Source organism: Pangasianodon hypophthalmus, chromosome 13 (genome assembly GCF_027358585.1).
Source record: "Pangasianodon hypophthalmus isolate fPanHyp1 chromosome 13, fPanHyp1.pri, whole genome shotgun sequence".
Classification (NCBI taxonomy): Eukaryota; Metazoa; Chordata; class Actinopteri; order Siluriformes; family Pangasiidae; genus Pangasianodon; species Pangasianodon hypophthalmus.
The window spans coordinates 21000229-21015010 of NC_069722.1; the positions used below are offsets into that span (position 1 = coordinate 21000229).

The following is a 14782-nucleotide window of genomic DNA, read 5'->3' on the forward strand; positions in this document are numbered from 1 at the left end:
TTTAGGGAAGAACCTGGAAAACCCAAAGGAAACACACACGGCCACAGGGATAACATGCAGAGAAAACTCCACACAGACAGTACCCCAAGCTCAGAATCCAACCTCAGACCCCGGATCTGTGAGGCTGCAACGTTACCCATTGCGCCAACGTGCCTCTTTTATCAACTAAACTGTAAATGCACCCAGTTCACATTTGATTTAAATCCAATTGCTTAATCTAAGAGGGGTCCAAGGACGTCCAGGGATCTGTGAAGTAAAGCCAGGGGGTTGTTACAGTGGTAGAACTTACAACCTACCAAAGGTCACAAGTATTACTTTTATTATTGACTTCTTGTAGTTATTAGGTGATTTGACCAGTCGCTTGCGTTGAATGGGTTTAATCCAAACATCGGTCACTCACAAAACTAGTAGGTGTATAAATGTCAACTGGAATCTAATGAATTTTATACTTTTAATTCCTCTATATTGCTCTAATAAATAGGCAAATTATTGTTGTACACATTTACATAATACGCCTAATATTTGATTAGTCGGCTTGTGTTCATAAAATAAATTTATACTGATGGCATCTGAAGGGCTTTCATGAGAGACATTTTACGAGGACAAAAACAATTGTTTATCTTTCCAAGGCGCACAGGACAACCAAAAATCCACCATAAACATAATGTAAAAAAAAAAGTGTTTTTAAAGGGTAGTGCTTTTAAAGAAACTTCAAAAAATGAATGGAAATGAGAAATGGCACAAAAATTTGGTGATCAAGTTACAACCTGATTTGCTTATTAGACATGAATTAGCAATCTTATTAGCAATCAGAATCAACAAGAGACACATTTACTGGCACATGGTTAAAATCTTATCAGCCTACAATCCAGATCCAATCCACATGAAATGACGAGGTGTAAACGATGTCTGAGGCTGTTACTAACTCTTAAATCGCATCGCATCCAGTGTTCACACAGGCAAACTCAAGATTGAGCGCAGACTAGAATCATAGGCTCAGATAGATAGATAGATAAATTATAATATATAAAGGAACTTATAATATATAAAGTTCATATTTATATGCAGTTCCTTTAAGTGCAGACTACCAACCTCAGGTTTATAATAAGTTACTAATTACAAATCTGTTTAATAATTATAAATCTAAGTACTGCACTGTGCATTCACCATAAATGAGTAATTACAAAAAGGAATAAATCATTTAAACATCTCACTACGGGGTGTTCTTCAAGTGATTTATTCATTTTAATCTGCAGTATTTTTTAAGAGCATGCCTAAATGCCTGCATGCCACTCTGGTCGTCTCCTAGGATTAAGCCTGCAGTAAATTAATAAAGCTGAAACGCGCTAAGGCTGTAAAACTCCCGATTTGTGACGGAGTAAAACTTTTATGGAGCTGTAACTCATTTGAGGCTGGAGAACTTCTCCTCTGAGCAAATATTCACACAACAATAGAGGACAGACGAAAGGGATCCTGAGCGTTTATTTCATGTACTGATTATGCAGGCGAGCAAACAGAAGAGAAATGCAGGACTGGAGTGATATGACCACATTTATGTTGTAATACTTTATCCTTTTGACATTTACACACTAGCAGTCGTTCAGGTATAAATTTATCACAATATTCTTATCGTGTCATCACCCAGGTACAATAAAGGTTGGAGTTATTTGGTTTGGACTGTTCTGTATTCAGATGTCGGTCCATTTGCACATACACACACACACACACACACACACACAGCAGTGTTAGTGGAAGGATCCAGAGCCGTGCTGCCGCTGGTAGTCAGCGTATAACCGAAGAAGCGAGTCCGGGACCCGAGGCTTTATGACTGCCAGGGCGGATTCAAAATGGCTGACAGTGATGTGTTCAGCTTTAATGTCCTCCTGCAGGGCAAAAAGTGCGGCTTCACGACACACTGCGGTAATCTGACAAACAGAAAGAGAGAGAGCGATATTAGAGCAAGATTTGGCAAATGAAAAGATTTCATTTTAGGAGTATGTTTAGTAATTGCTAAAACACAACAGGGTGTGCTGTTAGATAAAAATAATCAATGATGGAGAGGTGTGTTATGACCCTCAGCGCCACATACACACACCATGTACGTACACCATGACAGTGCTACTGCTGTGCTGAGAATCATGCTGTGGTGGTCCTGTTCTACTGAAGGACAGTGTGTGTGCATGTGTGTGTGTGAGAGAGAGATGTCACACTGTGTATTAGGAAAGTACCTGTGACTGTATGAATGAAATACCCAGCATCACAACAGTTTGAAGAAATGAAGCAACAGCGATCAGCATAATGGCACAATGCCCTGACCACAAATTAGCACATGGTAACACACACACACACACACACACACACACACACACACACACACACACACACACACTCACCCGCCTCCCTGCAAAATCATTTCTAGTAATTACAGGTGACTATTTTTATCCCACAACACCAAAGCAGCCCTTCAGGTGAGCACTGTGTGGGAATGTGCCCTCAGGACCCGCCGCCTTCACACGGAAGATCCAGAAATGACTGGATCTGAATTCATACCTCAGTGACTGAAGCATGGAGTACACGCTGCCTTTAAATCTGATCATAGCCTAATCTATTTATTTATTTATTTATTTATTTATTAAGAAACCTGAGTACTATATTCCACAGGATGTACTTACTGTACAATGCACTCCTTAAAGAAGACCCATGTGGACATGTGAAACTCTGCACAAACAGTAACCAGAACTCAAGACTGACCCAGAACCCTGGAGGTGTCAAGCAGCAAAGCTACCACCATGTTGCACCACCATGCTGCCATATATACACTCACTGTATACCCAAATACCACAGCGTGCACTTAATTTACATGCGAAAACTGTATGTACTTGACTTAAGATCTAACTGAGGATTTTACTGCACTTTCATTTTATATCTAAACACTGAAGTACGCTCTTGGAGTCAGGGATTTAAGTCCAAAGTTAAATCGATATTTACAGAGGGAAAGTTACGAGTATTCAGAATTGGGTTCTGCAGCTGTTTAAGTGATTTTCTCAGCTCCTCATTCAGATTATGCACTTGCATGTAGTTGACACCTCTGAGGTTACCAGTTTTTTTTCTTAACTAGAAGCGTCCGAGACAACCACCACGTTTAAAAGTACCCACCTTTTAACCCTAAAAAAAAAAAAAAAATCAGGGATAGAAAATGCGGACTAAAGAAGAAAACAGTTTTTTTTTTAAATTTACAGTTAAATGCAGTACAACAAAATAAAAGTAAGAGATCATTTAAAAATGAAAATTTAAAAAAGATCAAACTGATGATATATGAGCAAGAAAATGGTAAGTATTAACATAAACATCAAATAATCTAGTATATTGATAGATGAACAGTCCTAATTGTAATTATCACATTAATCTCTGCAAATTTGCTTATCAATACGGCTTCCAGTAGCAGTTTTTTTTTTACACTTTTAATCAGCTATTTTGTGTTGTGAGATTAATAAAATAATGCCAATGTTTTTGTTAATACTCCAAAATATAAAGTTCAGCATGACTTATTGTGGATACATCAAACTGTCAGACAGTGGTGCTGGACTTAATACCGCTCCTCGCTTGAGCCGATATCGTGCAACAAATTTGGCTTAGGTCCAAGGTCAGAATCACGTGTAACTGAGACACACCTCAGTTTTCTGGAAACTCTTGGGTTCTCGTGCAACTGCCTGAATAGTGCTTAAGTCTGTAGTTATGTCTGAAGTCTGAATGCCCATGTGTGCAATTCTGGTATTAACTCCTCACTACTTGTGCTTAACTCAGCCCTGATTATTGTCTGAATGTAACCCTGAAGCATTCAGTGTTCATTTTTAGAACGGAAAGACCATATGCATACACTCACCTCATGCCTAAATCCTGCAGTGTGCACTTTTTTTTAGTTCTACACCATGGATTAAAGCGCACACATCTTATATCTATATTTATATGTGCACATATCTTATATTTATACCTGAACTCATGTTATAGACCATGTCATGTGTATGTGCAGGTTTGAGCTCTCCCGAACTTGTTTTCTCTTGTTTTACTCACTCACTTTTTTCTTTCTGTCACAGAAGAGACAGATCGCTTCCTCTGAATCGGCGAGACCCAGGAGATTATGCAAGAGAGAGAGAGAAAGAGACAGAGAGAGAGAGAGAGAGAGAGAGAGAGAGAGGAATGGGCTAGCAAGGCTGCCTGGAGTTCATCAGTGTGTTTTCTCTTTCTCCCTCGCTCCACTCGTTTTCGGATATGACTCATGCCTGAAGCGTGGTGTGTGTGCGTGTTTGTGTGTGTATGTATGTGTGTGTATGTGTGTGTGGAGTTCCCTGAGGTCAAAGCCAACACGGCAGGCCTGATTGCATAATCACAGGAGAATTATAAAATGAGAGAGGGAACGAGTGTGCGTGCATGTGTGTGTGTTTGTGTGTGTGTGAGAGAGAGAGAGAGAGAGAGAGAGGGAGAGGGAGAGAGAGTGTGTGTGTGTTTCTGCCATGATTCTAGGAAATGAAATGGAATGCAGCCTTCACTTCCAAGGCCATTCAACAGGGTGTTAGTGAAAGCGTAATGGCTCAAACTGGGCCATGCAAACCAACAACCACCTCTCTGTCATATAATACTAGACGACATTCTACTACAGCGCTGCTCAATTCTCCATTCTGATTGGTCAGAAGGTGCTGATTAATTTTCAACAGCAGCAGCTCTGACAATACACTGCAGTACAGCTGCCTAATGTGCTTGTTTTTCTATATTAACAGCTATATGTACACAGGGGCTTGTACAGTGGACGTTTGACATAAACGGATAAAAAAAAAAAAAAAAGTACGTTTTCTTTAATTTTGCACTATTTTAGCTGACAAGTAACAGAAGCCTGTCTCACCCAAAAGATTTACTATGATCACTTCTAGCTCTTAAATGAACGTCAGACTGTCTTGAAAATGTGGTTTAGGACACGGCGTGACTTACCGTCATATATAAACATGAACAAAACGCATAGTGTAGCTAAACGCTGGAATGGCACAGGGCGAGAAGGGTCTGTTTGCCACGCCTGTTACAATGAACGCCAATTACAAGCAAAACCTATAGCAAATCCCACTACATAACATTCCCATGTCTACTCCAAGATAGGCGTGTGAATTTTGTCAATTTCCCTAACCCTAACCCTATTTGTTGTTGGCGTGTTGGATGTATAACGTATTTGTTATGGATGTAACTTGTAATAGCGGGCGTAACTTGTAAGGGGCGTGGTTTGTAATGCTTACACTTGCACAGGGCGGCCATCTTGGATCGCGGACAACCGAAATCACTTTTATTTTTCTCCAAGTTTTGGAATTATTATACCTCCTTATACAGACTATGACTGCTATTTTGCAAATCACTTGATTAAAAAACAAGTAGATTAATGTCAGTTAAAGAAAGAGGAGGATTAGAAAGACTAAGAGAAAGGAGATAGAGACAGACAGATAGCTACGTGGACAAATGGACAGACAGACAGATAGGAAGAAAGAAAGAGACTGAGAGAGAGGTATAGAAGTACAGAGATAAAGACAGAGAAAGGAAGAGAGAGAGAGAGAGAGAGAGAGAGAGAGAGAGAGAGAGAGAGAGAGAGACTTTGTGTTGAACAGGTTATTAATAAGCCGGGAAGATTCGCTCAGGACCATGGCCACATCATCCTTCCTGTTTTTTAAACGCCTAAATCCTGTAGCGTGCACTTCATATAAACCTCATGTCTTCTCTCACTTCCTACATTCCTCCTTCTCTCCCTCCGTCCCTCCACACCCTCCTCAATTTTATCCATTTTCATTCTCATTTTATCCATCACTCCCTTATTCACTCGCACTCCCCTGCACCATCGTTATCGCACTCGCACCCTAATTTACTCTTTTACATTCTCTATCAGATAACTCCATTATGCTTTCTGTTTTCATTCCTCCATCACTCCCTTGTTCCCTCAATCTCTCTCCTTTTCTTCCTGTCACTCCCTTTTTCCCCCTACCTTGTTGTCTCTCACTCCCTTCCTTTATACTCTGTTTTTATCCCCCCTACTCCTCCACTCTTCCCTCAAGCTCCATTTCTCCTCACTCACTCTTTCTCTATCACAGCTCCATTGATCTTCTCTATCAGATTCTCTTCTACCCCTTCTCCATCTTTCTCTCTTTCTCTCCATCACTCTTATCACTCTGCCCTCACTTCCTGTTACAGTAAATGGAGAATGTTTTGAATTCATTCATTTGAAATAAAATCCATCAGTGTACAGTTCGACTTAGCTACCACGAGGCAACGTATATAGTTAACAGCAGTTAACATCCAAAAGCTGCATGATTCATACAAATATTTCTACCATTTCAAACCATATTCTCAGTGATATTCATTTTTAATAAACATTAAATGAAATGAAACTGTTTTACTACTACATTGTCCCGCTTCCAACAGATTCATATCGTAATGTGTACTGTGAATACAACACACTCTTCTCTGCAGTTTAAAATTCTCCATATGTGGTCATTCAGTGTGTATGGACAGGAAGTGTGTGTATTTGTGTGTGTTCTAGGAATTGTCAGGAGACTAACCCAGGCCGAGTGAACATTGCTGGTTTGTTTACAGCTGATCAGAGCGATTGTAAACAACCTATTAACCAAAAATGCTAACTCTGCACCCGACCAATCATAGCGCGGAATTAAACACTGCTCCAAAACCACAGGTGTTCCACAGATGTGGGTATTTTTTTGTTGTTTTTTCCCCTCCTCTTTTTTTTTTTTCAAAACAGAAGGTCCAGAAACTTTTAGACCTCGACAACTGAAGCTTGTAGTGTGCAATAATGCCCGTAGCAAGCACTCATTTTATATTTAAACCCTATAGAATGGGCTTATTTTATACCTAAACCACATAACGTGCACTTATTTTAAACCTAAACTGTATAGTAAACACTTATTTTATACCTAAAACCTGTACAAATCACTTATTTCATACCTAAAACCTGTAGCATGCACTGATTTTATACCTAAAACCTGTAGTATATACAGATTCTATACTTAAAACTTGTAGTATATACTGATTTTATACCTAAAACCTGTAGTATACATTGATTTTATACCTAAAACCTATAATATACCCTGATTTTATACCTAAAACCTAAAGTATATGCTGATTTTATACCCAATACCTGTAGTATACACTGATTTTATACCAAAAACCTGTAGTATACACTGATTTTGTACTTAAAATCTGTAGTATATGCTGATTTTATACCCAATACCTGTAGTATACACTGATTTGATACCGAAAACCTATAGTATACACCAAATGTATACCTAAAACCTGTAGTATGTGTTGATTTTATACCTAAAACCTGTAGTATACACCAAATTTATACCTAAAACCTGTAGTATGTGTTGATTTTATACCTAAAACCTGTAGTATACACTGGTTTTACACCTAAAACCTACAGGCTTAAAGCCTGTAGTATGCACTTGCCTTATTCCTCTACTATGCAATTTTATACCCAAAACCTGCATGTATTTTACACCCAAATGCTTTAGTATGCACATATTTTTCACTTAAGTGCTGTAGTATGCACTTCTTTCATACTCACAGCTTGCAGTATGCATTTATTGTGAACCTGAGAGATGTAGTATACATTTATTATAAAACCAAATACTACATTATCACAGGTGCTGTACACATTTTGGGAGATTTTTTTTTTTCACTTTAGTCTTCTGAAACTGTGTGGGTGTGTGTGTGTGAGTGTGTGTGTGTGTTTATGCGGTGTATAAACAGCGTGGCTGTATAATTGCTTGTACGAGGCGGCCATCAATCAGCGGATTAAGTCATATGTCAGAAGGAATACAAAGGCAATCAAAGCTAGAGGAACTGTGTGTGTATGTGTGTGTGTGTGAGTGTGTGTGAGAGAGAGATCTGAATAACAGTACCTTGAGTTCATGTCGTTTCCATGCAACCAGCGTGTACACAAACACTCGTGCAAATAAACACGTCTCCTGCATTTCAGTGGTTCACGTGTTTATATGGATTTAACGGAGCGCACACACACACACACACACACACACACACACACAGTATAGCATAGTGTAGGGCTACATAACTTTAATGCCTGATAGGCAGAGAAAGGGACTTAAGTTCCTTACACATCCTACACATACACACACTTGGCTGTGCATTCTTTGTGTGTGTGTGTGTGTGTGTGTTTACTGTGTGCAATTGAGAGAAGAGGAAAAAAAAAAACAAAAACAAAAAAAACCTTTGACTGAAACATGGCCTGGGAAAATGCATTGTTTGTGAACATGAAGGAATTACACACACACACACACACACACACACACACACACACACCTCTACCCTCTCCGAGGGCCCCCTGCACGCCTGATGAATTATGGCTGCTTCCATTTCCATCTGTCTCCCCAACACACACACACACACACACAGTCAAGCTTTTAATTTATGTAACTAAATGCATTTACTTTGCATTGCATAAGTACAATAGAATATATATAACGTAACTGTAGCATAGATATTCGTATTAGCAGATTCACCACACGGCACCATGAGGCCGCTCAGCCACCATATTGTTCCTCCTTCTTCTTCATGCTCTAAAATGAACAGAGCGCTACAGACGTGATGTAAACATTTTCCCAAACCATGCAGCTACAACAAAAACGTTCACACCTTTTCTTGTAAAACCTAATGTAAGTACTGCGGTGAGATGTTTCCTGTAAGTATCTGTGTAAAAGTGACGAGTCACTGACGTTAGCTTGCGCATGTAATGTCCAGCGTTACTTCAGGATTAGCAGCTAGCCAATTTTCTCTCCCACTAGCCATTAGCTAGCTAAGTGGCTATGTTAGCTTGTAATTTACAGTACTGCTTAAAGTTACTCGAAAAATCATTAGCTAAATTAGCTAGCCACTTCTCTGCAAACATTATCTACATTCTTTCTTTCTTTCTTTCTTTCTACAGTACATTCTTTCTTTCTGATTCTTTTTCCTTCCTTACATTCTTTCTTCCAATCAAACATTCTTCCTTTTTATTTATTTCTTTGTAACATTTTTCCTTTTCTTTTTTCTTCCTCTCTTACATTATTTATACTTTTATTTTTTGTTTTTCTTTTTTTCTCTTCTAGTGTTTCTTTCTTTCTTTATATTTGTGACTTTTTCTTATTTCCTTCTTTAGAATCTTATATTATTTCTTTTATCCATTTTTCTTTTATTTATACTTTTTACTTTTTCTATTTTCTTTCATCCTTTCCATTTTTTCTACCAATGTTTTTCTTCCTTCCTTCCTTTTTCTTTCTTTCTTTCTTTCTTTCTTTGACATTTTCTTATTTCCTTCTTTCCCATTTTATATGATTTATTTTATGCATTTCCTTTCTTTTATTTATACATTTAATTTTTTCTATTTTCTTCTATCCTTTCAATTTTTTACCTTACATTCTTCCTTTCTCTTTCTTTCCTTTTTTTTAAAAAATTTTTTTAATTTTTTTTTAGCATTTTTCCTTTACTTTTTTCCTCCCTATCTTACATTATTTATACTTTTTATTTTTTTGGTTTCTTTCAATGTTTTTCTTTTTTCTTCCTTTCAACCTCACATTCTTCCTTTTTGATTCTTTGATTCTTACATTATTTCTTCCCATCAAACATTCTTCCTTTTGCCTTTTCATTCTTTCCTGCACCTTATTCTTCCTTTTTCTTTCTTTCTTTCTTTCCCATTATATAACATTTGTTTTACCCATTTCCTTTCTTTTATTTATACTTTTTATTTTTTTTTATATTCTTCTATCTTTTAAAATTTTTCTTTCTTTCTTTCTTTCTTTCTTTCTTTCCTTCTTTCTTTCCACACTAGACTATTCTTTTTCCTCTCTGTTTTTTTAGCGCTCCTCATTTAATTTCTCGGTGAATACTGAATGAAGTTTGCTGGAACACACTGAACTGCTCAGCGCTGGAGTTTCCTGCATGAGGCTCATCAGCGTCTCTGCACTGCACTTAATTACTGCAGATCCGACCACAGTGATTAAAACACACACACACACACACACACACACACACACACAGAGAGAGAGAGAGAGAAATGACCACATCCTAGTTTCCACTGAGCACAGAAACACTCTGCTATCCTCATCTTTCTCCCTAAGGAACGATTAAACAGAAGATAATCTCACTCTTTTTAGTTTCAGTATGGACTAAACCCGACTAATCCCTAATCACTCAGAAACGTTCATGATGAACATTCAGACTCTGCTATCAAAGATTCCTCTGTGATATGTGTGTAGATGAATAGAATCGATTAAAAAGAGGTAAATAGTTTAATAGATATGTTTGAACCTGTGACAGGTTTAGAGCCGAATCAATACTTCGACTCGCACGTAAATATAAAATCCTCCTATTTTTATCTTTTTACACACACGGGTTCAGCTCTAACTCAAAACAGAGCATGATGGCTACCAGGTTTTCCTTCTGTTTTTCTCCTTTTTACTTTTCCGTATCTTATTCTCATTCTGTCTCTTTCTTCCCTACTATTTCTTTTTCCCTTTTATTCCCACTCTCATCACTTTCCTTCTTTTATTTCTTTTTGATTTTCCTTTTTGCCCATCCTTTGAATTGTTTTCTTTCAAAATTTATTTTCTTTCTTTCTTTCATTCATTTTCCTATTTCCATCTTTCCACTCTTATATTCGTTTTTCTGTCCATTTACTTTCTTTTATTTATACTTTTTAATTTTTTTCCATTTTATTCTATCCTTTCAATTGTTGTCTTCCAAAGTTATTATTTTTTCTCTTCCAATGTTTTTCTTTCCTTCTTCCTTTCTTTCTTTCATTCAGCTTTTATTATTTCCTTCTTTGCCATCTTATATTATTTCTTTAATCCATTTCCTTTCTTTTATTTATACTTTTTATTTATTCTTTTTACTTATATCCTTTCAATTCTTGTTGTTCCTTCACTTTTTATCATTTCCTTCTATGCAATCTTATTTATTTTATCCATTTCCTTTCTTTTATTTATACTTTTTATTTATTACTTTTACTTATATCCTTTCAATTCTTTTTATTCCAGTGTTTTTCGTTCATTCAATTTCCTTCTATGCAATCTTGTTTATTTTATTCATTTTTATTCTTTTATTTATACTTTTTATTTATTTTCTAATTTATTCTATCCTTTCAATTTTTTCCTTCCAAGGCCAAAAAAAAGTTTTTCTTTTTTTCTCTTCCAATGTTTTTCTTTCTTTCTTTCTCACTGTGTGTATTATTATAAAACTAATTAACATGTTCGCATGAGCTTCCTCTGTTAAATTGTGTAAATAAAGGCAGGCAGGACTTTGGACGCCTCTTTAATGGGTCCTCAAGTGCCAAAGGGGCATTCCATCAACTTCCCCTCTGTAACTAACACACACACACACACACACAGGTTTCAAATTTCGTCAGGAAAAATTCAATTTGTGCATTGTATGTGTGTGTGTGTGTGTGTGTGTGTGTGTCATTTTGGTGTAGTTGCTTCATAAAACCATTCACTCAAAACTCTCTAAACTCTCAGCTTCGTTTGCAATTCATCATTCTGACACACACACACACACACACACACACACACACACACACACACTCTAGGCAGCTAACAAAGCCAACAAATTGAAACTCACTATAAATCTAGAGCTAAACTTCTATAACTTTCTATAACCCTCTGTAACTAACACACACACACACACACACACACACTTTTTCCTGCTGAAAAATTAAACTTGTGAATGTTTTATAGATGACAGAAAAATATTATTCATTTAACAATTCTATCTTTACGGATAACCTTATAACACTGTATTAATTATAATACTCATAATATTACAGTCTTTCTTCCTTCCTTTAATTCAATTTCCGTACCTGATTTTCCCCCCCTTCCCTCTATCCATGCAAAATACCCACGACACTCTAATGTGAAAAAATCAGATTTCTTTAACTGATATTATTTAAAATATTAGTAACATGAACAAACCATGAACATCAGCTTTAGCATCAGCTTCTCAGTAATGTTAACACTAACGCTGCCATTAACTTTAACATCAATATAATGCTAACGCTAATAAAGCGACCGACACTTGTATTATTGTAAATTTTCCATAATGACATCTTTCAACTATGACGAATATGAACTACAACTTAATGAACATGTTTATGGTTGTTAACTGGCTAAAACTCAGAGCTGAGCCTGAAAAACAAGTTTAAATATTTACACCACGAGACCAGAGATCAGAAAAATTTCATTTTTGCTAATTTATGGACTTATATTTAGTAAACGCAGGTGTATTTCATTAACATCTAACCGAACGTCAATTAATACAAGTGTTAACTTCCTTCGTTAACATTACTTATAGTTCATTACTGCTGAATTTCATACATTTTTAATGTTAAGTAATGTAGTAAATAATGTTATTTGTTAATTCAGTTATTTTTTAGATCCTGGACTTTATAAGTGAGATGTTCAAACTGATGTAAACTGGAAGAGAGAGCACAAGCAGCATCCACACCACATCCACACAACTACACACACACCTAGCAAATTCTTTGCACTACAAATCACACACTGATTTGAGCTACAAACTACAACCTTTTCTTTTACTACACTTGTAATATTTGATCCTTTTTTCAAATAAATAAACAAACATGGCAAATATTCGACAAATATGAACAACACCTTATTGGACATGTTTGTAGTTGTGGCAAAATTCGGAAATGAAACCGAAAAGCAAGTTTAAATATTTACCAAAGAGATACCAGAGTTCAAAAAGTTAGCAACATTTATGTGGTAATTTAATTTTTCCTAATTTATGGACTTATTTCTAGTCACTGCAGGTATATTTCATTAACATCTAAACAAACACCAATTAATACAAGTGTTAACTTACTTTGTTACTTTAGCGTTAACTAAAACAGTAAATAATGGTTTAATGTTATAATGTTAGTTGTTGATCTACATATTTTTTTTTTCATACTTTGTTTTAACTGTAATAAAAAAAAAAAACAAAACTGTAAAATCAGCACTAGAATGGAAACTCAACTATGTCATCACACAAATACACTCACAGCTAGCAAATTTTTTGGCGCCACAGATCACACACTGATTTGAGCAACAAACTACAACCTTGTTTTTTGGACATTTTGTGTAAGATAAAGCGTGATGAATCAGATGAAAAGTGACGAGTGAAAGACACTACAAAGAGGCCGAACCTCTCCAAACGAGCTAAACGTCTCGATCTTTGACCTCTCCGAGCCTCTGCTTATTACGAACAGAGCTCGAGGGCTTACGAAGTTGCGATGTGGATGAAAAGTAGATGTTTTAGAAGGATAGTTGGTATAAATGATGACATGGTGTTTGTTCTCAGTTGCTGTATGACTTTGTGTGATTTTTGTCATTTATTTTTGAAAACGTTTGACCAGTTTTCAGAATTAGAAAGCAATAATAAAGAAAAATTAGCAAGAAATTTCATACCAGAGTGCTCTCAAATCTGATTGGTCAGAAGGTGTTAAGTTTCTATAACAGCAGCTCTGAGAGTAGATCTATTATTTCTCTAGTCACAATTTACTAAAAGAGATGCTCGTGTAACTTAAAATTTAACAAATAGATTTTAAAAATGTTTAAAAACATATAAGAAACATGTATAACCATAGTTATGGTTAAAGAAAGGCTATAAGCGGACGTTTATTTAACATTCATAGAAGGAGAACTTCATTTTATGGACATGCTACAACATTAGATGTAACTAAAAACGGATAAAAGTAAGGTGGGACATTATTTAATAAATAAAATTATAAAAAAAATAGTAAGTATTGTTGAATTGCTGTGGTATAAGAGGGATATCACTCTTCGACACATGCCGTTATTGGAAAATAATCTACTTCAGGGTGGTAAGAGTAACTCCGCTTTGCACTGGGCCTCATCACATGACCTGTCTTTGATTATTTTCTTATAACTGCTCATCACACTGTGGTTTATTTCTCACATAGTGTCAGTTCAATTTGTTTCAATATTAGCTGAATATACTCAGCTGAATAGATAACATTCTATCTATCCATCCATCCATCCATCCCAATCTATCCATCTAAGAGTTGCTACTGCTTCTAATAAAAACACAACAATGCCAAAATGCTGTTTCTCTATGTACCTTTCTATCATCTATCTCTCTGTGTATCTTTCTATAGTATATCTCTTTAGTTGTCTATCTCTTTATCTGTCCCTCTGTCCATCCATCCATAAGTCCCTCCATCCCCCGTCCCCCAAATTGTGTCTCAAGGTGTGATCTCTTGTTACGCCATGTTCAGACTTGATCATAAAGCTGAAACAGAGAAGCATCTCTGATTCTCACCTTAATGCTCTCTGTCTTCCAGCAAAGAGAGCTGCAGCTACGATATAAAGTGGACAGAGAAAGACAAAAGTGAGTGAGAGAGAGAGAGACAGAGAGAGAGAGAGGAGGGAGAGGAAAGAGAAGAAGGCAGCCTAAGGAAAGCAGCTGTCATTGGAAGCTGAAGCTTGTCACGAGAAAAGCGGCTTTAACACACTTGTGCCTGAAGGCTACTGAACCTTCCGGAGCAAGATGACAGCGTCAGGAATGCAATTAAACTCTTCTTCTTCTCGTGTGTGTGTGTGTGTGTGTGTGTGTGTGTGTGTGTGTGTGAGTGTGTTCAAACCATCCCCTCAGCTACTCTTCTCTGTAGTTATAAAATATATAGGATCAGCTCACATGTCTTCTATATATAATGCATATAACACACATA

At 36.6% G+C, this 14782-nt stretch overlaps 1 protein-coding gene across 3 annotated transcripts in view; it reads right to left on the reverse strand.

Annotated features, from left to right (window-relative positions):
- Nucleotides 1–1464: 1464 nt before the first annotated feature.
- Nucleotides 1465–14782, reverse strand: part of spata5 (spermatogenesis associated 5) — a 95415-nt gene continuing 82097 nt past the window's right edge. For all 3 annotated transcript variants that reach the window (XM_034309907.2, XM_034309908.2, XM_034309905.2), the window contains one exon: nucleotides 1465–1925. In XM_034309907.2, coding sequence (XP_034165798.2) covers nucleotides 1746–1925 — 180 coding nt within the window. In that variant the 3' untranslated portion in view covers nucleotides 1465–1745. The remainder of the gene's footprint in view (nucleotides 1926–14782) is intronic.